Raw genomic sequence first — 24,316 nt, forward strand, 5'->3', positions numbered from 1 at the left:
CATGGAGGTGATCAGCACACACTGAAACATTGGAAATTCCTCCTGAGCTTCAGGAAACACTTTTTTCCCTGTGAGGGTGACTGAGCAGAGACTGTCCAAAGAAGTGGAGGCATCTTTATTCACAGAGATATGCAAAAGCCATCTAGATGTGATCCTGCTGAGCTGGGTGGTTGGATCAGACGACATTTAGAGCTCCCTGCACACCTCAGCCATTCTTTGAGTCTGTGATTCCACAAATTGTTTACCATACGTAGCTCTGAGCAAATGGCAGGCAGTGCACAGTGATGCGCATTGGGCTCTACAGCTATATGCAGCTCTGTGACTCCAGACTCACTGCACAGGTCTCTGCATCTCCCTTTCTAAAGAATAGTGCCATGACACTGACCTCTTAAAACACATGAATCTGAGAAATATTTTTGGTTTTTTTTTTGTACTGCATGCATCTGCTCTAAGTACTGGATGAATGCATGTAAGTTCAAACAAATTATGTCTTAGGCTCCAGGATTTGATTTGGCCTTTAAGGAGAAACTTTGTTGTCACTTACAGTGCTTATAATACTATAACAAACTTTGACAATGGGTGTAAATCAGCAAACCAAAGTTTTTTTGTTTGTTTGCTGTTTGTTTTAAATAATTTGGAAGTTTTACTAACCTAGAATATATTCATAAATTATACAGTAGTACTATATAGGGAAGGAACAGCTCTGAAATGCCACTAAAGACAGTGAAAATAAATCAAACTCCTGAACTCCGACTCACAGTTATTTGCTATTTTAACCTTTTGGTTATTTTGTAAAAAAGAAATGCAGCTTGCAATGCTCGACTAGATTACCATTCTCCACCATAATTGCTAAATCTTTCTATGAAATGATTTAATAAAGAAGATGGAATGATAGAGATTTTTTTCAGGCAGTTTAGAATATTTATACCTGCATTAGCATAATCTTAAATAATTCATTCTGTTCAAGCTTCTGCTTTGCACAGCAGTAAATCCCTCCTTTCCATCTCACCTGTTAGTTCTGCAATAATGAAAGCCAGCATGCTGTAAGTCTTCCAACCTTTAAGTTACTGGTCAGTGTATTCATTTTTTTTCAATAGGCCTATATATATCTCCCTACTCCTCCCAGAGAGCTAGATTTAGCAGTTTAGCAAACCTCATATTGTTTTTGCTAAAGTTGCTACAAAACTTGTATGTTATTTCTTGGCTATTTTACACTGAATCTTTACAATTTATCCAGCATTTCTTTCACTCCCTGGGAATAATTACCTTTCTCAACTTGCTCTCGTGCTTGTTGGTTGGTCATTCCAGGGTATGGGCATACTCCTAAACTGAAGGTCTCCCACAAAAGGATTCCAAAGCTCCATACATCACTCTCAGATGTGTATCTCCCTAAGAAAAGGAAAGCAAACCTTCAACTTAACATACAGAGAAATTGGTATCTCAGATAATTATGGCACAAATTTCCTCTAAAGGTAAAAGTGTTACACTGGCAATCTTCAGGCAAAACAAAGCTGTAGCTACTAATAAAACATTCTACAGACTTCATAGTCTCCAGTATTTCAAAGAATGAACAAATTATATTAAAGCTAATACTTTGGCATAACATAGGCTAACCTTAATTCTACAGTTATACACAGACCACTCCAGTCTGTCAAGCAAGTTAAGAATTTCTTTCCTTCTTAAAGTACAAAAATATTTTTCTTTTAATATAAAAGGACAAAAAAAAGTCAGGGTTTTCCTACTCCCTTACAACTGCTTTCAATTCCAAATATTCTTTAAAAAATTACCTTTTCCAGTTCTCCATTTTAGCATGGCAGTGTTTAGTCTGAGAGGAGCTACCACTAACACATTTTCTAAGTGTGAAGAAGGCCTGGTACTCATGCTTTGAGAAAGTGATCTCTGAAAATCAAAGTAAGGCTGGACGCTGCAAAACTCACATACCCAATCAGTTTAAGGAAAAAAATAAATCAGGCCTGCAGGTTCAATTTCCTCCAGTTATGCTTCAGATATAGCAAAATAGATCATAGACAAGTGAATTCCAAGCCTCTTTGTGGAATTATAGCTTTCTATTACAGGGAGACCTTTAGGAGCACATATTTTTATTGTCCCTGATGGATTCACATTAGAAAATTAAGACTCCTAGGCTTTTGCAGAAGAATCAGTGAAAATGTTATCTTAAAAATCCGTTTTCAACATCACTTTCAACATTTTTCATGACTGTTCTTCTTTGTTGCATACTATTACTTTGTATTTACATATCTTTATTCCTAAAAACAACACTTGTGAATGTATTGTTTGTTTATCTCTAGTCATCAAACAAGCCAAACGAAGCCACTTCTGACTAGGAAAAAAAGCAAATACATGTAAATTATAGTGACAGTTGATGACAGTGACAACTGTTCTGACGTCAAAAATCTCAGTTTACTCTTAGACTAAATATCACTTCCAGCTGTGCTATGTTAGCTTGTGTGCCTCACAGTTGGCAATTATGGATATTCACTATGCTCTCTGGAGCAAGATTAGTTTTCTTGTCTGTGTATCAACTTCCCACAGTTGGGCATCCAGTAATTTAACACTTTTCACTGAAAACATTCGGCAAATACAAGATAAGTAATTAGCTGTTTTTTTTTTTTTTACAGAAAGTAGAAGTTCTGTACAGTTAATTATATTTTATGCTATTACATTATCTGAGGTGAAAAAAAGATCTGTTTAGAAAAAAACCCAAGTCCTCCCCAGCTACTATTAACATCACAAATAACTCATAATATTGTAGGGAGAAAACATAGATATTAAATGTATTTTAATTTTCAAAGATCAGAAAGCAAAAATACATCCTAATCATCCTAAATATACACTCATTTTGGTGGGTTAGAATTAATTCTATTCACAGTGGCAGGTACATAGCTCTGTTTTGGATTTGTGCTGAACCCAGGGTTAATAATTGAGAGATGGTTTTGTTATTGCTTTGACTGATCAGAGCCAAAGCCTTCCCTGCTTTTCACAGTGCCAGGTTGGTGAGGAAGCTGGAGGTCCTTGGGAGGCAACACAGCCAGGACAGGTGACCCCAAGCAGACCAAAGGGATATTGCAGACCATGTGACATCAGGCTCTGGGTATAAAGTGGGGGGAAGAAGGAGAAAAGGGGAGATGTTTGGAGTGATGGGGTTTGCCTTCCAATAACTGTGTGGAATGGCTCTGAACAGCACCCCAGAACCAAAGCTTCCAGTTCTCAAAAACTCCAGAGGCATCTGAATTTTGCTTCTGACTTCTGATACAATTTTTGTTAGAACCACATTTGCCCTAGGCTGGTTTTTAGCCTTCACAACTTGTGTTTTTTCTTAAATTAACATACTTCAGTGACCACTTTTAATTTGTCATATACAGTAACTTCAGAAAAGATGTAAAAAATAGCTTTTTTGCAGCTTCTTAACCACATTAGCATTCATGTAATGGCCAAATAACCCTATTTCTCATTTTCCTCCAACCTTTCAATTTTCATATTCAGGACTGACCTGGCCAGTGGTTGCCAACTAGTTTTGAATTACTGCAGATTTAGTTTTATTTCATTTTGATATCTTAAAAAATCTCCAATATTACCTACACAATTCAATGAATTTTTACAACCTTATTAGAATAGACAACAATAAAACATAATCCAGTAAGTTTTATGAATATCTTTCAACGGAGTGGAAAAAAACTATCCTTCAAAAAACACACAGAAATATTTCAAGACATTTTGAAAGTTGACTATTGACTGCTGAACATAACATGTTTGAGAGAGCTTATTTCCCAAACATTACAGAAAATTACTTATAGCTGCTGGAATACGTATGTGCTTTAGGAAACACAAAGTAAGTTGATGTTAATCAACAATCCCCTCTTCTCCTGTACTGTGCAGAAAAAAACAGACTCAGCAGTACAAAGTGAAGGTGTTGTCACAAGAGCCTGTTTCCTGCTAAATGTACTCAACTGGACCATACATGGTTATAAGGATAGGTTTTCATAATACATCAAAACCACTATATGTATTTCCAAAATAAAAAAAAAAACTAAAACCCTTTTATAGGCGACCAAACACCCAAAAGAGCAAACCATTTCCCAGTGAATGTTGGTAACACTAACACCTCTTAGAATAACTGGTAATACAGGATCAATTACCAAACTGAATTTACTGTCAGCATTTTAAAGGGAAGATCTGCATTACTGTGGTATGTCATTAACTGCTGCAAAAGTGCTAATGAGAGGAAGCATAGGGCTATCAATCATAATTCATAAACTTATGATTTCCAATGCACGATTCCCAAAAAAAGGCTAAATTTAAGAGATGGCAGAAATATTTATAGACACTTCAAATGAAGAATTCGAAAATATTTTATTCTGTGTACTCAACTATAGAACTGGTTTAGAGAAGTACATTCAAAACATGCCATCATTTATTAAACATGCTGCTTCTCCACAGCCCATTTTACCTAGAAGAACTTATTTTTATAGTTTCGTATAAGCAAAGAAAGCTAAGGGCAGCAGCTTCTGTTTGTGTTCTGGAACTATTACCCATGCAGTGTGGGCCACTTCCCTCAGTGATAAATAAAGAATTTTTATCCCCAATACAAAAACCTAGTGATACACAAAATCACAGGTAAAGAAAAACTGCAGTAAAAAACCCCCCCCAAAATAAAACAATGACTGTATTTTTCACCAGTGCAATGAATTATCTAACACAGCGTTCTAGTTCATTAACATTTTCTACTGTTTTCAGTGAGGGACCATAAATATGCAGAACTTGCCATTCATTTTGCTAACGATCATAATTTAGATGACTGACGAGGCTTTCTACAAGAATGAGTCAGCAACAGAACCAAAGCACTCTGCTATTGCTGCATAATAGCAATTCTGATGTTGCTGCCCTAATGTTTTTCAGTGGCAAATCTGCATTTTTTACATAAATCAGACTGAAATATTAAAATTATTTTAATGATTGATTTGAATGGGGGAAAAGAATTGTATGCATATACACTCGAATATTGCGGCTCTGGTGCTCTTTACTGTACTTTGGATTTTGTTTTTTCTTTCCAAGAAAATCCAGTAATGTTCTTACCATAGTTCAGAGCTTCTGGAGCAGTCCACTTGATTGGAATCTGCTTTAGGCCTGATGAGGAGTACACGCCATCGTCCTCTTGCCGGGACATCCCAAAATCACTTATTTTCAAGATGTTGCTTTCACCTACCAAGCAGTTTCTTGCAGCCAGGTCTCTAAATTAGAAAACAAAACAAAAATAAAAACAAAACAAAACAAAAAACAAAAAAAAAAACAAAAAAAAAAAAAAAAAACAAAACAAAAAAAAAAAACCAAAAAAAAAAAAAAAAAAAAAAAAAAAAAAAAAACAACAAACCAAAAAAAACCACAACAGATTTTTACAGGTCTGAAAGTATTTGGAAATAATTTAAAGTGACTGAGCCCCTAAGCCAAGATGGTTGTGCCTCTTAGAGGCTTATTTACAAAAGACTTAAAAACACTTCACAGCAGTTGAGAGGAAACAGAAGGGAGGGAAGGGGGAAAAAAATCAGAAATAATCCTGTGAAAAACTGAGGGGAGGAGATGCTGGAGATGCTCAAAGTGCCTGAGCAGAGAATCTCCTGCAGTCCACCGAGAGGAGCCAGAGTGGAGCAGGGAAGGAGTGTGAGCCTGAAGGACAGGAGCTGTATGGACAGTTCAAAACCTCCATTCCTCACTCACCCCTCAGAGGAGGAGGTGAAGAATTTCAGACTGAAGGAGTGCCTCAGAAGAAGGGAAGGGAAAAAAGTATTTCAGTTTTTGTCTTTTATTTCTCACCATCCAACTCTGTTTTAATTTGCAATACATTAAATTCATGTTACCTAAGTTCAGTCTGTTTTGCTATGATGGTAATTGGTAGGTGATTTCCTTGCCTTTATCTTGACCACCAAGTTTTTCTGTCTTATTTACTTCCCTGTCCTGTTGAGGATGGGAAGTGAGAAAGCATCTGTGTGGGTGTCTGGCAGCCATGCAAAGTTAACCCACCACAACTGCCCTCCATTTATTCCTCCATAAAAAAAATTTACAGATTAATGAATTGGATCCTATGTAAAACGAAACAATCTGAAGAAGCATCCTGAAATGTGTTCAGAATGTGTTTCAGTGAGAAACCTGAGAAACAGCTCCATCTTCACTCTGCCCATTAGGGTTTCCATCAAAAAAGCTACTCAGCACAGAAAAGAAATTTTGGCTCTGTGATGGATGGGAAGCTCAGAAAGTCAACTCCCTCCCTTCACCTCAAATTTGGTTATTTTTTTAGATGAGAAGACATGCAGTAATACCTGATAAAAGACCTACTTCTCTACAAGCTAATAATATATTATAAACATACCATATGTATATTAAATTTCAGTGTTTCACAGTTTATTAAAATACAATATAATAAAATATATATTATTATTCCAACTGTAATGTAATAAAAGGGAGAGACATGTCAAGCAAGACAATTAATTCCATACCATTACAAATATCATGGTCAAAATATTTTTAAACTAAACTTACTGTGGTTTTGCTTACCTAAATAGCTAATATGCTCACAAATGGCCTACATGAAAGTTCCAGAAAAACGACATTAACTTTGATGTTATGAATTGGACCTGTAACACAGTTCTGAAGTGAATCCCCTGAACACTTAACTCACCTTCATTGGTTTTTAAAGGATGAATTTTGTGCATGCAAACCACATTGCTCTTGGAAGAAACTAACTTAGAATTCTGCTCATGATGTGCACAAAATCTGTTTCTCTAGTTACAGAATTTTATTTCTATGGAATTTGCTTCTACAGCTAATGCAGAAAGGTCTGAACCACTGGCAAACAGCTTCCGACATTACCCACAATAATGAAAAAGGACTGAACTACATTTAACCCAAACTAAAAGTCTTGAGCCATACTTAAGGATGCTGAAGCTCATACATCCACTTTAATCAGCTCATCCATCTTGATACTGGGCTGTGTTATTCAATATGTAGACAGAGCCCAGGTGTGACCCTAAATATCATAACTTGATTAAAGAATTTTAACATATTTGATTCACACAGCTTTTCTGCCACTAAGAACATTAATAGCTCTAGAGCTTGAGTGATATGAACAAAGTTATTAGTTTGGTTTGAGAAGATGGACCACTAAAAAACAAATCTGAACTCACAGGCACCAGCTGAAGACATGCACAAATGCATAAAACAGCTCAGTGTGCACTGTGTTACATAGCTTGATATTAGCACGTGGTATTGTTACATGCAGCTATATTGGTTAAAGAAAGCGAGCTGCAAAACAAAATCAAATTGTAACTGTTTATACTCAAGTGTGTAAAAAGTATCACCATGAAACTTCAAGAATTTATGACTTAGCTTCCAATCATACTTCAGTAATTAGTTTTTTTATCATGTTACTCAATATAGTCTAGATTTTCCAACTGATGCACATAAGGAGTGGAAAAAGTAATGAGGTTGTATCACAAAGAAAATTTACAGTTAATTGAAAGCACGCACAGTCATTCCCCTACCTGAAGTATGACCTAGCATTTAAAAATATTGAGTCAAGTTAAGAAAAATCTATATACTGAGCTGACTTAGGTTTATTCCTCATGCATAAGTCTGATTATTTGGGAAAGTGGATCGTAAATAATATGCACAGTATGGTGCCTATAAACAAAGACTACACTCCATTTGCATAATTTTCATCAGTTTTGTATAGAGAATATATGAGTTTTCTTTTTAATTCAGAATCAACTAGAGAAAAAGCTCTTTATCCCCACTGAAAATTGACTAAAACACTTCCATGAAAATAAACTGGCATTCATGGAAGTTTGCAAAGACTGTGACACTCTGTTGAGGATAAATGCAAATTATCACCACAAAAAACAAATTAAATGTTTGCATATTTTGAGTCTCACAGTATTAATACTTTTTTCTGCTTTTAGCTAGAACTCTCCCATTTTTATGCTATAATACTCTGTATTACTTTCAATACTTCATTTCTGTTAATAAAGTCTTGTGAGCACTTCATATATTTACTTCTAACATAAGAAAATTCACCTTCTTCTATCATCCTGTGTATGATATGCTCTCTCTGTCACTTATTTAGAAAATACTTTAGATGTGATCATTTAATTTCTCAGGCATATAAATGGCACAAAGTTATATTATCTTGTTAGAATTTCTACTGTCTTTTTACATCTGTTTCATATCCTCAGTGATTTGTTGCTTAATTTTACAGAGAATTTTTACAAGTATTTGCATGCTTACAAACATTTTTTAAATAATTACACTGAAAGCTATGGGTACCTCAGCTTTTGGGGTTTTTTTTACTATTATTCTGAGGGTTTGGTTAAGAGTTTTCAGTATTTTTCAAATAAATTCTTTACTGTTCTTCATTATGTCTGACAGCTTCCTTTAAAAGGATGTTATTTTTCAGTCAGACATAAGAGAAAAACACAGAAGATGCTTTTGATCAACATGATATATTACAGAATGTACAGCCAGAATCTGGAAAAAAAATGGCATCAGCAACTATTACTCCCATTACTTTAAAATAATAAATTATTACATTGATTATATTTGAGTTTCCATAATTATAATTAATTTCTAGTTTCTACAGATAGGACTTCTAGTATAATAATTTTAAGGGCTTTACAAAGACCGTTTAAACCTTCCATATCACTCTACATGTAAGATAAACAACATGAGTTAGGGGAAATACGAAAATAGAAATACAGAGGTCTGATGACCAAAATTAACTATGCAAAGTCAACATTAAAAATTTCATCAGTGTTAAGTATTTATAGCAAATCATGACTCTTTCTATATGAACATTAAAAAACCAAACCAAATCAAACAAGTAAACAACAAATCCCCAAAAAACAACAACAACAAAACCCCTGCACACCAGCCCTGCAAACAAAAAACTGCACAAAAACCAACTATAGTCTTTTTGTTTTCTTTCCCCTGAAAAACCAGGGTGTTCTATTTGCTTTCTCTTCGTTCTCCCTAATGTTCTCTAAAGCCAGTATCCTGAAGAAATACAGAGATAATTCCATAAAATTAGGTGTCTCTGTTTGGGAATTTTTTTTTCTCATAAAGCATTTGCTACTTAAAGCAGAAATTTCATAAAATCAGTATTTATCTTTAACACAGAAATCAAGAAAATATTCTTTATTTACATCATGAAAGTTCTACAAATTGGGCACACATTACATTGAGCTGCTACAGAGTAAGTTCTAGTAAAAGAGAAGCTGACTCTCACTATTTAATACCAAGATTATATAAATTCCTAGTACTGCTAGAAACAAAGTTTCTTCTCCCCAGCTACTAACTAGTTAAAACTAGCATGTAACTTGGAAATCTCCTTTTTAAGTGCTGCTCTGCAGTTCCTCTAAGCACAAACAGGACATCTCCTAGGGATTTCAAATATGGGTCAAATCTGCTGAAACTGTAAGAGAGAGGTCATAGGACTTTGGCTAAAAATTCAACAGCCAGTTCAAGGAGGAAGTAGAGGCAATTTCTCTGTGCTGGGAGCTGTTACCACCTGGATTCACATCTGTCAGTAAAGACATAAACCTACTAAAGCTTTCTCTAAGGACATTCCCACACTCCCTCCCCCCTTCCTCTCCACATCCCACAGGATCTGCAGAGAAAGTACTACCTAGCATTGCAATGGAATTCCATGAGTTAAAGCAAATCAAAACTAGAGAGCAAACTCCTCATTACTAAACCAGCAGCACAGACTTCCTCACTGAACTAATTAGCCATGTTATATTCCATCCCTGGATCGTGCAGCTAAAATACTCTAAGGTGATAAAAGCAAGTAATTAATTAGTGAACAGGATTGGTTTATCTCCTCTGCACATTAAATTCAATGAAAATAGTCTTTTCCTAAACACAAAAAAAGGGGTGGGAAGTGAAACTACGAGATAAATTGCTGGGATTTTTGTGAAGTGTAAGATACCTCACCTTCATACACCAGATGTAATTTCCAATAATGTCTAAATCAAAATACAGTAGTGCCTAAATCTATTTCAGAACTTTTTTGATATGCGTATGCTAATTTTGCTGTATGTTGAGGGTACAACAGTAACAGACCGGGAAAATATTAGAGGGTTGTAAGAACATAATTTCATTAATTCAGTGGTTTATTCTCCCTTTTAACTTTGATTTAATTATTTCTTTACATTATTTTAGTTATTATGAAAATATTGGAGCCATATTAACTACAATGCTAATAACTGCTCTCAGCTCCTCATATATAATGCATGTCCATCTTCATCTCCACAGATGAACGGTGCTAGCAAACCAGAGAAACTCCAAGCAGAGGATACAGTAGTGATTTCTCAATAATGTCAGGTGCTCTGCTTGCCAACCAGTTTTGGATATTGCTCCGTTCCTCTCAACTATAAAAATAAACAACTTTACCCACCTCACAGTGTTGGTGACCTTCAATTACTCTTTATAAAGCACTTAGCACTTTAGCAAAGGACTTTAAAATTTTGCAAAAGGAACTCAAAGGAGAAAAAGTAACAAAACAACCCCCAACAAATTGTATTCAGTAGCTGAACACAACTTTCAACTTATTTACTGCGTGCCATCGAGATATAACTCAAGGGATTGTACAGATCTACCGACACATTAGGAAACTTTTTATCCTTGAGTTTTATTTAGTAGGCTACTGTGTGCCCTCCATTTTCCTAGCAGGGCAAGTTTTCTGTACCAGCAATTTTAAGAAAGATAAAAAAGGGAATAGTAGACAATGAGCACTTTCTGAGGAGAATCAAAGCAGTAGACTATGAAGATGGAAATGAAGCAATAAATTTCTGTATCATCTATTCCTCTCCGCTTTTTCCTATTTCTGAGGTTGTCTTCACAATGCCTGCTCCCAGAACAGAAACATTCCTATCAGCAGCATCTAAATGGTTTTTATCTGCATTTTTTCTCAACTGTTTTAGAACTTAATAGTTATTGCCTGTATTCTTCAGCACAGTTATTTTGATGAAAATGGCATCACAGTAATTTTGGTCTATAACACTCCTCTATGCACTGATATCGTTGCAAATTTTTATAACCAATTTTTCCTGTGCACTGCTGATTATATGTAATATGCTGAACAAAATGTCCAATTCTTTTTTTTTTTTCTTCCCCTTGTACTATTTCTTGAAACAATGGTTTGCAATCCAATTTTTTTTGTGTGCCCATTTTAGTGAAAAACTAAAGGTCTGGACAGTCATCAGAGAGGAAGATAGGCAACTTCATGGAGATCCTACAATATTGGAGTGACTGGAAAATGAAATATACCTTCTAGAAATCCGTAATAACAGGACAGACACAGGAATAACACCTCTGCTGCGTTCCATGGAACGATTTGTAAGCTCTTGGATTTCAAGAGAGACATTACAGGACATAAGGCCATGTTGGAACCCAGGAAATTCCTCTGGTTGCCCTGAAGAGACCCTGCCCAGGGGGTTCAGAGACCTTGGGACAGAGCCCAAGACGCATGTGCCTTTGATTTAGCTCTTAAAAAAAACAATTACCAACCTTACATGAAGGATTACAAGCCACAAAAGTTTAAGTAGAATGATAGTGAATTTATCACAAAGTGAAAAATAGATTATTGGGGTTTTTAGAATGGGGGCAAGATGGAGGAATCTGGGCGTGTCCAGCCTTTCTCCTTCTTCTTCTTGGCGTCCATCTTCTGCTGTGATATTGGCACTTTTAGATTGGGTTAGAGTAGAAGCTCACTGTCTAACATAGGTGATAGGTATTGGAAAGTAATTGTAAATATTGTACATATAGTTTCTAGTATAAAAAGACAACACCACCCAGGGGGCAGGCAGAGTGTCTCTGACTGTCCTGCTGAGCGGACCTTGGCAGGCCAGAAGAAAGAATTTTATAGATAAGATACAATAAACAACCTGAAGAGCTCTGACTCCTTTTTCAAGCACCGGGCTGGGAAAAGAGACTTTCTATAATGTATCTTGGGGTCACTCTGAGCAGCTAGAGATCCCGAGAAGGACAAATATGGGCACATTTAAGAAACATGTAAGGTTTGTAACAGACCCGAAGAGTCTCTTTGATATTAACTGAATTATAGGGCAAAATACCTGTCCAAAAATTAATTATCCAAGATGTAACAGAACACAAGCTTGCATTTTGTGCTTGATAAAATTACAGTGGACTTAAATTACAAACACAATGACATCCATTTCCATAACCAGTTATACAAGTAGATTGTATTATTCATTGGAAGAAAAATACCATTTTCAAATAAAAATTTTCACTGTATCATTCACAGAAGCAACTGAAATAAAATGCAACAGTAGAGCTCAAAATTTTGCTAACAGGAAACATTTTTAATGTAATATGATGGCTTTATTCAACCTTTGTGATAACGTAAGTCTTGTTACAATGAGTGTCCTTGCCCTTTTAGGTCACTCAATTTAGTTCTTAATTCTGAATTTAGTTTTGAATTAATCTCTTCCTTATTCTACTAATTCTGTAATAGTTCTATTATTATATCTTATTACATAATATAATGTCAAAATGTAATTGATATCTCTGTACAGAAGCATTAAATACCGGTTTAACTTGTTTACAAAACTGTAATCATCTGAAGAGACAGACCAGATATGGTCAAAGGTCACACTCCCTTGCCCATAATATATCAGTGATAGAAAAGGCTGCATGCTGGATTTCAAGAAAATGTCTAAAGCAGAATAGCTTCTATCACTGATTTTCTGATGATTTGGGTTTTTAGAAAATAAATTTTTCATTCCATTAAACAAAGCCATTTTCTAGCGTTTATATCACAATGTATTAAGTAGAAATGACTAATAATGCAAAGCAGAGCATGTGGAATTGAAAAACACTGCAAGTGAGCAAGAAAGAAGAAATTCAAAATCATGATTATAATATGGGTCACTTTTCCCCCACCTTTTTCACTAGAACAAAATAAAATAGCACAATAATACAGTATTTGCAGGGCTTTTCAAGTCCTAATGAAAAAGGAAATATTTCAGTCTTCTCAGGCTACATTTAAGTACTTGCTACAGGTGAATATCAAAGTTCATCTGAGACAGGTAGCAACTCTTGCTTTTTTAAATAGCCAGAACCAACAATGTGGTATGCAACAGTAGCTGTAGTTTAAATTATCTCTACATGCATTTCCATCACTTAAATTTACCTTTGCTCCTACAGCAGAGAGGTATGGTTTAAGATTTTAAAAGTAACAGACAAGCGTGGACTAATGCTAATGATTTTCCAGTAGATAAAGTATTTTATAGGAACTAGATCCTGAAACACTTTATTAATGAAGGTAAAAAAAGGAAAAGGTAATAATCAGGCTACAAAGAAATGAAGCATCCTGCATAATTAAGGTACAAGACACTACATATTCGTGAAAAAAATACACAAGGAATAAGAGAGAAACCAAATACATTAGGTCTAATTAGAAATTAGGAGGAAAAGACAGAGCAGAGAAGTAGCAGAATCAAGCACTGCTGGACAAGAGGTTTTAACTTAGGTTAAAACTGCGCTGCAGTTTTAACCTAAGTGCTAGTAAGTGAAAAAAAGAAACCTGCTGCATTTTTAAGAGACAGTCACAAAGAAAGCCAATAGCAAAGGGAGGAAAGTCAGCCACCTTTTTAAGGCAATTATTCATCTGGGGATGTTCCTTATTTAGGGAGAAAATAATTTAAATGCATGGCACAGGTAGCTTATGCCAGCTAAGCATTCTTAGCAATGGAAACCATTGACAAAGATGTACAGTCATAACCAATGAATTCATCATTTTCCAGTCAGAGAAAAAAAATTCTAATTTGTACTTTACAATATTTCTCTACCTTTAATCAAGGATTACCCACAAATACTCAGTGGCATCTTGAAATATTTCAGAATTTTAAAAATAGCCTGTTTTGTAACTGTAATAAAATAAGATGAATGAAAATGAAGAAGAGGAATAATTTACTAATTGTCCTAGACAGTTAAGATCTGCAGTTAGCTTACAGAAACACAAAAGAAATTTCATGTGGCTAACACATTGTGGAGAATTATATATATATAAATTTAGAGGTAAAAAATTACCTATGAACTTCCTGTAAATTAACAAGACAGTAAATAAACTAGACCTCTGTCCTGGTTTTCGTCTCTATTACTTAAAATCTACAATAGTTTTCCCACTCAAAAATAAAACTTTTATATGGAAGAAAATATTTTACACAATTTTCATCACAAGAAAAAGAAGAAAGCGATGGAATTTTCATGGAATTATGGTGGGGTATCCAAAGTGGGAGACATTGAAGAAGAAAAAGAGATGACAGTGCTGATTAAGGACCATGATTACATCTCATGTTGATAGCAGGAGATAGGACAGGACTTCCACAGCTTTTGGGAACTGGATGAACTCAGATGTCACATGCATATTCACCATGTCAGAATTTCACAGCTGGGCTGAGTCGAGGAAGAGATGTTAGTAAGCCCAGGGGCTCCAAGTCCATCACTTACTGAACTCTATCCTTTTTCTTCTATTAAAACCTTATGCTATCTGATAGCAGAAATCATGTTTGTTACAAGAATGTCCTTGCCCTGGAAAATCCAAAGTTCTCTATTTAGAAACAGCCCCTCTGCCTTTGGTTACTCTCTGTGGAAGCATCTTCACTCCTGCATAGGGTTGACCCCCTAGAGATCTGAATGTTCCTTGTCCTACCAGGATTCAAAGTTTGTATGAGGTGCAGAAAACACTTTCCTGTGCTTAATGTAAAGATGGGAAAAGAAAACTATGAGAAAACTATTGCACTGCTATGGATTTACTGCACCTGGCTATTATTCTGAAATATTTCTGCAGAAAAAACGATTCTGACATTATACTTTAGGAAGACAGGATCCTCTTTGCCATTTAATATTACATTCATTTTAGAATTTGTTGTGGGCAAAGGTTATAAAATAATTGAAGTCTATCTAGTCATCTGCTAAACATTTAAAATCTTACTGCTTAAAGAATCACGGGTAAGAAATTTCTTAGAAGGTGATATAATATAGGGCAACAAACTGGAGTTGCCTGTTTTCATTTAATAGCTTTGTTAATGATCTGAGGGAAAAATCAAACAGAAATTTAATTACCTTTCCAGATAATGTAAAATTAAGAGCAGCTGCAAGCAACAGTAAGGGCAAATAAATAAAAACAAAGAAGGAAAGGAGAGAAGGAGAAAGAGGGAGGAGAGAGAGAGAGGGAGGGAATATATCTGTTAGAATAAGCATTAGACATAGTCTGTAAAACAGGAACTACTATATTTTTAAAAATTAGGCCAAAATACAAACATTCAATAAAAAAACAAATACTATTAGGCAACCATATAGAAAGAAAAGAGAATCTAACAAGATATGGATTCCAATTAAATAGGAGTAATGGAATTAAACTGAGCATTGGAAAAAGAAAAGTTCATTATCTACTAGATTGTGAGAAATCTGTCTAGGAAAAGTAAGAAATTCTATTTCATTAATGAAGTTATTTAATAAACCAAAAACAATTTGACAGGTGTACAGAGCAGCATCTGTTTCAAAGAGATTGATTAAGTAAATGAATCCAACTTTTTACTGACTTAAAGTAAACATCAGAATTGTCAGATGCCATAGAATCTATTGCTAGTATCAGGCTTAAGTAAGTGCACAGCTTAAGTAAGTACACAACAAAAAGGTAGTGGTCAAAGAGGGAGAGACCCAAAGAATTAATAATAGCCTGGATTCGTGCATTTGTTCATTTTATTATATATGAAAAGGTGACTTTTTTAACCAATCACATATTTGGAGAAACAATAAACTTTCAAATGCAATGACACAAACTACTAATTTCTGTACAGAAAAGGGCTACAGGTGTTGCCAGCTGGGTACAGGTAGATTCCCGTGAACTTAGAATGACACAGCTGCTGCTGAGTCTCCTCAGATTTCCACCAGGCAGCTACAGGCATTTATTTGTGGTTAGAGGTAGTTTTACATGTCAAACGTGGCCCCACATTGTGTGTAGCAAACCTATCACACAAATTTTGGCTTCCTCAACTGCAGGCTTCTTTAGGGAGTACCACTTTGTCCTTTCTCCTAACCAAGGCTGGTGCGAGCAGCACATCAGTGGCACTTCAGAGCCCAGCTCCAGGTTCAGACATCTGCGAGGGGCTTCGAACATCAGCAGAGGTGAAATGTGCAATGTTAAAGAATAGGTTAAAACCAACAGAGAAAAATACTGGCGCCTGTCAAATCTGAGAGATTACCAAGCTCTGTATAAATTACGATAAAATACTCCCCAAAAGGGAACTGAAGAACTTCAATTTGATAGCTCCTTGATAGTTAAAAGAAGCAGAAACTGCCTGCTTAAGGAAAAAAAAAAGTCTTTATGTTCCACAACTTTTACAGTTGTAGTTCTAGGAGTTCTGTCTACCTGACTCTATCTGAAGGTCATAACGCTCTCCCCATGGTTAGAGAGATGCTTATTGACTTACAAAACTAAAAACAACTGGTTTCAATGTACAACATAAGTCCAGCTGTGTTATAGAAGATTGATAATATATACAGAAGTTTAATAACTCCTTTGAAATAAATATGTATTTTTTAAAAAACAGGATAGATATTTATATTTGTAACCACAATACTAATATTTTATACTTGAGTTCCAGCAAAAAAAAGACAATAGCAGCCTGGAAGACCCTGTCATCTCAATTTTGCACTTCATGTGGGATACTCAGAATTTTCACGAGGAGCGAGTGGGATTTCATGAAACCATGCACAACCTGCAAGAAAAGTAAGAAACTAGTCCAGATAATCTCCCATGCAAAGATGGGCAGAAAGGGTGGCTTCCTGGAAGCAGATGAGAAGTCAAAAGGGACAGTCAATTAATTTCTAGTGGATAGGCCTGGAGATGTTTATAACCAACTAAGATGCAATATTTAGAGCAGTAAAGTTCTAACCCTTCCTTTTGAGCATATGTTGGCTAATTATCTTACTGATCTCCAAAATCAAAACTATTCCAAAGCAGAAACCTTTAAAATCAGGTATTTTTACTTCCAGCATCCTAACTCCTACATTTAGTTTGGGGTTTTTTTAAACTGAGGCTTGGCCCTTATTCCACTCATCTATTTTTATTTCCCAGAAGCCAGGACACTTGATGAAGTATCTGACATCCAGCATTGCCAGGAGCTTTTTATGCCTGGCTTGAATGACTTAGCTGAAATCTGTGAGCATTTAAATACTGCAACATTGACTGAAAAATTCTCACACTCCATGTATCCTGATGGTCTCCACTAATCATCCAAACCAGTTAACATGCCAGTATGGCCTCCCTTGCTGTTTACTACCTTGCATAAGAATTCTGAAATAGCCTTTGACAAAGAGTAACGCCTTATTTGAGTCAAAACTTACAGTGATAAAAAAATTGTTTTGTAAAAGCGTATCCATGCACAACAGTTCTGCCGAATGAGGAGGAAAGAGGCTGAGAATAAGAGAGCAATGACAAAAAGAGAACAAAACATGCACTTAGCTTTTTGTGAGTTTTATTTTACTCATCCTCAGCAAGTGCGATTCCTTTCAGACAGTTTATATTTGATCACAACATTTTTTGTGAGCAGTACCTACTGGAAATGAATTTACCTTTGAACCTAGCTTAACAGGCGTAAGTTTCACTTAGCTTTATGAGAAAAATATCCTGATTTTACAAAAAGAGCTAGAAAACAGCCCTCTCTTTATTATTTGATATGCAGAACTATATGCTATGAAGTTTTCTAGTTCCATAAACTTTAAAACAAAGTTATTTCACGAATACACACTAAAACCCAACACACATCCTTCTTTCATCTGTTTTTCACTACATACACAGATAACAATGCTGAATATGATACATCAGTGATAAAAATACAGCACAGTAAAGGTTAGAGGCACTTCTCAAGAACCTCCCGAGGCAGTGATAAAAACCACAGTAAAGTATATCATCATTAGTACTATCTGGAAAATTAGTGGATAAACATTTTGTCAAATCTACAAAATAGGTGTAAGCTAGTAAGCATATATATATGCATTTGTGTGTGTGCATGTATGTGTATAAAATACAGAAAAGAGAAATAACTTTTTCTTCTGGAAAACAATTGGGGAATTAATTTTTTGTTACAACATACAGCCTAAGAATTTCTTATTAAAACAAAGTTGTTTCCAGTCTGAGATAACTGTGGTATATTCCTCTTTGGAATGTCAAGAACTAGTATCAGGAAGCCAACAAAATATGGAAGCAATATATAATATCTTAGTGCATTGTATCTTAGATATACATCTTTTCCCTTTTCAAAAACAAGGATTAGAGTTTTCTTCTGTAGGAAAAAATGAGGAACAGATCTACACCCCAAAGAAAATAAATCAGTACATGAAAGTATGTTTTAGCTTCCCTATACAGACACTGATACACCCTGTGGCCACCCTGACTTGCGCTCAAAGAGCCACCCTAAACCTCACTTCTAAAGCAACTGTTGTAGTTTACAGCCTTTTTCATCTTCTCCTCCTCCCTTATTCTTCTGCTTTTGTCTTATCCTATCATCTTATTCATTCTTCATCATCTACTAATACCTCCTTTGCCCACTGCACAAATTGTATACTGCAGCCCATCTTTCTTAGAAAGTAATTACATTTCACCCACTGCACCAGGATTATGAGAGTAGAGAAAATATTATTTACACTATCCAGTAGAGCTACATGACTTTATGGTCAGCACTATAGCTTCCACTAACAGCATGTTATTTTTATCTTAGTCTCAACAGCCTATAACTTTCATTTTTTCCTTTTTGCTTTTTAATTAGAGAGAGCCTGTTGCTTTCATGCACTGAGTAGATTTAATATACTAAAATGTTATTTAAATTATTTTACTGAGTAATACTTGTAGATGCCTAATATTTATCAACAAGAAAGTGATATTGCAGTAACTAAAAACAAATACAGTACAATAATGTCACATTTAAAATGTTACTGCTTGTTAAACAGAATGAGAGTTTCTAAAAATTTGCCTTAAATTCTTTCAGCCTTATTTCCTTTATTCCTAGCAAAAGTTACTCATTTTTAGGAGTGAGCTTACTGTATCAGGGATTTCTCATGAGAAATAGACTAATTCAAATCCAATGGCAAGAAATAAATATTTTCATACTATGCAACTTCTGTGACAAGAAAAAAAATCTAACTCTCCTTCTCTGGCATTTCCTACAGATTGTTTACAGCCTGAGAATTTATTCTGATATAAGCCTACTTATAATTAGCTTTTAATACTTAATGTTTCTCCTCACAGTCTGTAAAATACTAACTATTATATAGTTACTAAATTCTAGTAACTTCATTTTGGTTTTACACAGAACAACTGCCCCCTTAGAATAACATAGAGGCACTTCTAAAAGAAGAGCTCTTGTAACTATATACATCACATACAACATTTTGTTAGAGTATCTGGCAGTATTTTGAACTTTGTGTTGTTTCTTTGGATTCTCTGGTGATTCCTGGAACCCAAACAGGAATTCAGCATGGCAGAAAGACCAGACCATTATCTGAGATTTCAGGGAATGGGTATTCACTTAAACCTGAAAGAGCAGAAATATCAGCTAGTAACTAATACAACCTTACCTATGGAATAAGAAGAACAAAATTACTTCCTTCTTAACAAATTTTCCTTTTGCATATTTTTTCTCTCACAATCTTACACAGTTGTGCAGTAAAATCTAAAAGGGCAGGAACAACGTAAAGGAAAGGTGTGAAATCTCAGAAGGAAAAGCCCTGGACTAACAGAAGGTAAAGGAACTTCAAAAAGTTCAGGGTTTAGGATTACTTTCTTACAAAATATTATCATTAAAATGGCATATTTCTGTCCCTTTATATTTGTACACAACATAAGCCCCTTAGCAAGGATCATTCATGTTCTTATTTGTGAGACTGAGACTTCAGGTCACAAATAATTTATACATAAACGCTCAATGTTCCTTAAAAATGCAAGAGTCAGCTGACCAGAACAAAGAATCTGCCTTCCAATGGTAAATATCTAACCACTAGTTGCTAACTGACAGGTGAAATGCACCAAAGAGAAAGAAAAAATAGAAGTTATTATAAATTTCTAGCTATTGTGAAAAGTAATGGATTTTTAGCTTCCCTTGTACTAGCAGTTATCAGTGAATTCTATCACCACATATATCTGTATTAATACAGCTTACTGACAATACTGACACTGTATTTTTTAAATACCTAGGTCTACAAGATAATTCTGCAATAACATGCCAACCAATTTAACTATTACTATCTTTAGTTTAACTCTATGTGAAATTTTAAATCACTGTCCTAGAAAAATGGGATACTGAAAGCTCAGGTCTAAAATAACTGGATATTTTCCCTATTTTATGGAGAACACACAAAAGATGATATAAGTACATACTGAATAGGGACCACTAGGCAAAATTCACAATAAAATGAAAATATCTTCCTTATTGAATATCTTCACACACACTTCAAAACATTAATATAAGGAATTATGCCTAACTGATCATACTGGATTATCTCTGATGTCATTCAGTTGATATACAGGCTATGTTATCTTCAGACATAAAATGGAAGCTAAAGAAAATGTCAATCAAGCAAAAATAAAATGAAACATTGTAACAGCCTTTTCAAAAGAAAATAAAAACATAGAAAGAAAAAGGTAATTTCCCTTTATTTATTTATTATGAAGAAATATCAATTTGCCATTTGAAGCTAACGAACAGCATAATCTAATATCCTATACTATACTGGCCTCTGGGAACATTAATTATTAATATTAGCCTCAGAATGACCACAATTGAAGAAGAAATTTGTTTTCCACTAGTATGAATAGATACTTTATATTTTAATTTTTTAAAAGAAGAGTAGTAAGTGGTGGAGATAGACAGTACTTGAAAATCCCCATGGCAAATAAAACCTGTCCTAATAGCAGCTGAATAAATTATCATGTTATTCCTAAAGAGGAAAAAAAAAAGCACCAGAGCTTCCAGTTCTATTATTAATGTACCAATCATTAAGTTAATGTAATACTTTGTGTAGTCTACTGCATGTTTATTTAATACAGTAACATGAAAAAGCCACAATTCAAATATGTATTTCCTGCAAATTGTGGCCACTAACTCCTTTGGTAACAGCACTACCTTGAGCATAAATCAGGAATATATGAAAGATAGCATGGTCTTAGGGAGACAGAATGACATGGTGAGGATTTACAGTAAATAATAATGTATGCAGACCTTTCTTATATCACACTCCAGCCATCCAAACCCACACACCTGTTACTCTAATTACAAGCCTTGTGCAGCTATGGCAAAGCTTAATCTGTGATGCCTAGTTTGCTCTTAATATAGCCTGGGGTGAATTTCCAATAAAGCACACAAGGGGAACCTGCAGAACAACTGCACATTGTCCACAAGGAAGTAACTGTATTTCTCTTCCTTTAAAATTCTTTTGTTACCAGGCATGACAAAATTCAATAGCTTAGGGAAACAGATAATAGATTAGAAGAAAGTTCAATTTTTTTATTCAGAAGCAACTCTTCACCATAGCTCACAGGCACTTCCATTAGAATATACTTCGAATTCAATACTCACTCTAATTTATTACAATGAGTTTAAAGTCTACAATATTCATGGGCTTAGATAGTCATGTTTCCTGTGTTTTTTTTCCTTAATGCTTTCAGATTACATTCATACAGGCTCACTACAGAAAAAAATAATCACTCTGCTTGACTAAGATCTCAGACAACCAAAAGTACTAATTCAGAACTGATCCAAATTTAATTGTAAATGTACTTCTCTAGGATCAAACCACACTTACCAATGTGACTGCAGGGATAAAAAAAGAGGTGGGAATCTCTTAAAAATCTATTCTTAAAAGCTGAAACCTGGTATATAATACTCTATAAGCTATTCCTAAATGGTAAGCTTAGTGAAATCCAGCAGTGTTCAGCTGCCTCTCCTGGATGACTGCAGTTGGGAGTCCCCCCTATTAGTTATTTTAGGGTTGGAAACACCTCATTTTAAGTGAAAACAGACAAATAATTTCCTGGCGCATTTGAAAGCAGTGACACATTTGTCTTTACCAATATTTCGGCTTGAGAAGAAGTTTTAATATCCACTGATGAAAGAAGGATCATGGCAGACCAAGTGCCCCAACAGCACCCATGGAGTGCTGGCATGAATGTGCTGAGAGGTGAGCAGCACCACTGTTCTGGAAACAGTGCTTCCTTTATTTGTTTAGCAACAGCTGGGAGTCCCAAGAGCAGCTCTCTGAACTCAGTCTTATTTGGAAAGAGTTGGCAGACAGATCCTTATTTACCCACAACAGACCTTTGAGAAGGAGGTGTTTTATAATCTTGCAAATGGTTCTTTCATTAGTACACTTATGACCAATAGAACGAATAAAAAACAATAATGTATATAAAACTGAAATGCTTTAATTCCACAGTGTAATTTAATAAAGTCAGTGGAAATACTCATTTTGGTGAAAAACCCTTACCAGTTAAAAGGCAACAGAGAAAGTTGCATAAGAGATGCCCATATTAAGAAATAAAAGCTCAACACAATAACGTGCCAATCAAATTCAAAGTTTGATTACAAATTATTTTATAGACATGGCAGAGTAAATTTTAGTGGATTTTTTAAAAACTAACAATATATCTTATATAAAGTGGCCTGCAGAAAGTAACAGTTCATCAAAGTTTACATTTGTTTTTCTCTTTAAACAGAATAGAAATATTTCTAATATTTATATTGGAAAAAATTGCTTTGAAACACCATTTTATATAAAAGCAGAGACATCTTCTTATAAAAAAGGATCAAAACTATAATTATTCACCACATTTATGGCGTGTTTCAACTGTAGCACTGACTATAATTCTCTCAAAAGACATTCATTGAATCATGATCAACAGATATTATCAACACAGTAGTACATACTTTTTCGTTCAGTCATAAGTAAAGTTTCTATGGAAGAAAGCTGTAGAAATGGAATCTCAGACCATTGTTTTATACATGTAATTCTGAAAGAATCATAAAAAGATAATAATGGCAAATTAATCTTTGCAATAAACCTCAGAGAGCTGAGGTGGTTTACCACCAAAATGTTGTCTTTCTTTATAAGTCATACACTAGCAGAGAAAATTACAGAAACTGGAATAAAGGCGTCAGGCATTGCAACTGGCCAGGAGGAAATGCAATATTCAGAGAAACAAGTGCCCAAGCTGCTGCAGAACAGAACCAAAGCTGTCATTCCAGGGAGCACAGGGTTGTGTGGAGCTTCCAAAGGGCACACACAGAGAAGTGTTCAGCTACTGTCTTCCATGGGATTTAGGTAGTGAAATCAAGCAGACAGGTTGTTCCTCCTTCTTTGGAAGGAGATCTGTTCCATTTTGGAGCTAAACTGTCACTCTCCTGCTCCCAGGATGCTCCAAAATCCCTCCTGAAACACACAGAACTGAGCAGCACCTTTGCTAAACTGAAAAGGATCACTTTTCATCCTGTTCACAGTAGCTGAACTGTTTTTCCAAGTAGAAACAGAAGATTCACAGGAAATTAAAGACCTACTGAACTATTTATTATAGTTCTTAAGTTCATGGTTATGAAAGGGCTCTGACACTCTTTTTCCAAATTCTATACATTAGCAGTTACCAGATTTCAGAGGAAAAAAATCTCTCATAGCAGAGCAGATCAGCTAAACTAGATTAGTATCAGGGAAGCAAATATGTTCCTAGCAATGTATATGTAATTAAATTAAATTATACATATCTAATTGCCGCGCTGCTGCGTCGAATGCACTATGCACTTCACCCCTCCTGAGAGCGGGGGGGAGGCGGCCACGGCTAGCTGGGAGCACAGCAGCAGCTAGCAGCGGGGGGCACTACCCGCATCCGTCAGGGACGTCTGGGCAGCGCCTTGGACAGAAGCAGCAGTATCGAGAGGAGTGGCAAGGCGAAGAAGCCGGAGAGAAAAGAGGGTCTTAACTCGCCTGGTGCAGTCCAGACTTTTAATGTCTCATTGTTTCCAGGGAATCCAGGCGGGAAAAGGCCAGGACAAAGGGCACAGCAGTATATGAAGGGGGTGTAACATAGGTACAAGAACCAATGGGGGAAACTGAGGAGGGGAATTGAATATAACTGACATGGACAAGAACTAATGATATAAAGGTCAGGGAGGGGCTCGGAGCACCTGCCCAATCACCCCCTGAGGAAGGGAGAAGTTTCTGGAAGGATGGGGGGGGGGGT

The 24,316-nt window shown here is 35.4% G+C and overlaps 1 protein-coding gene across 1 annotated transcript in view; it reads right to left on the minus strand.

Moving 5' to 3' along the window:
* FER (FER tyrosine kinase) overlaps window positions 1-24,316 on the minus strand; it is a 158,372-nt gene that overhangs the window by 13,842 nt on the left and 120,214 nt on the right. The window contains 2 exon segments of the mRNA XM_050987109.1: window positions 1,267-1,389; window positions 5,095-5,249. Coding sequence (XP_050843066.1) covers window positions 1,267-1,389; window positions 5,095-5,249 — 278 coding nt within the window.

Source organism: Serinus canaria, chromosome Z, assembly GCF_022539315.1.
Source record: "Serinus canaria isolate serCan28SL12 chromosome Z, serCan2020, whole genome shotgun sequence".
Lineage (NCBI taxonomy): Eukaryota > Metazoa > Chordata > Aves > Passeriformes > Fringillidae > Serinus > Serinus canaria.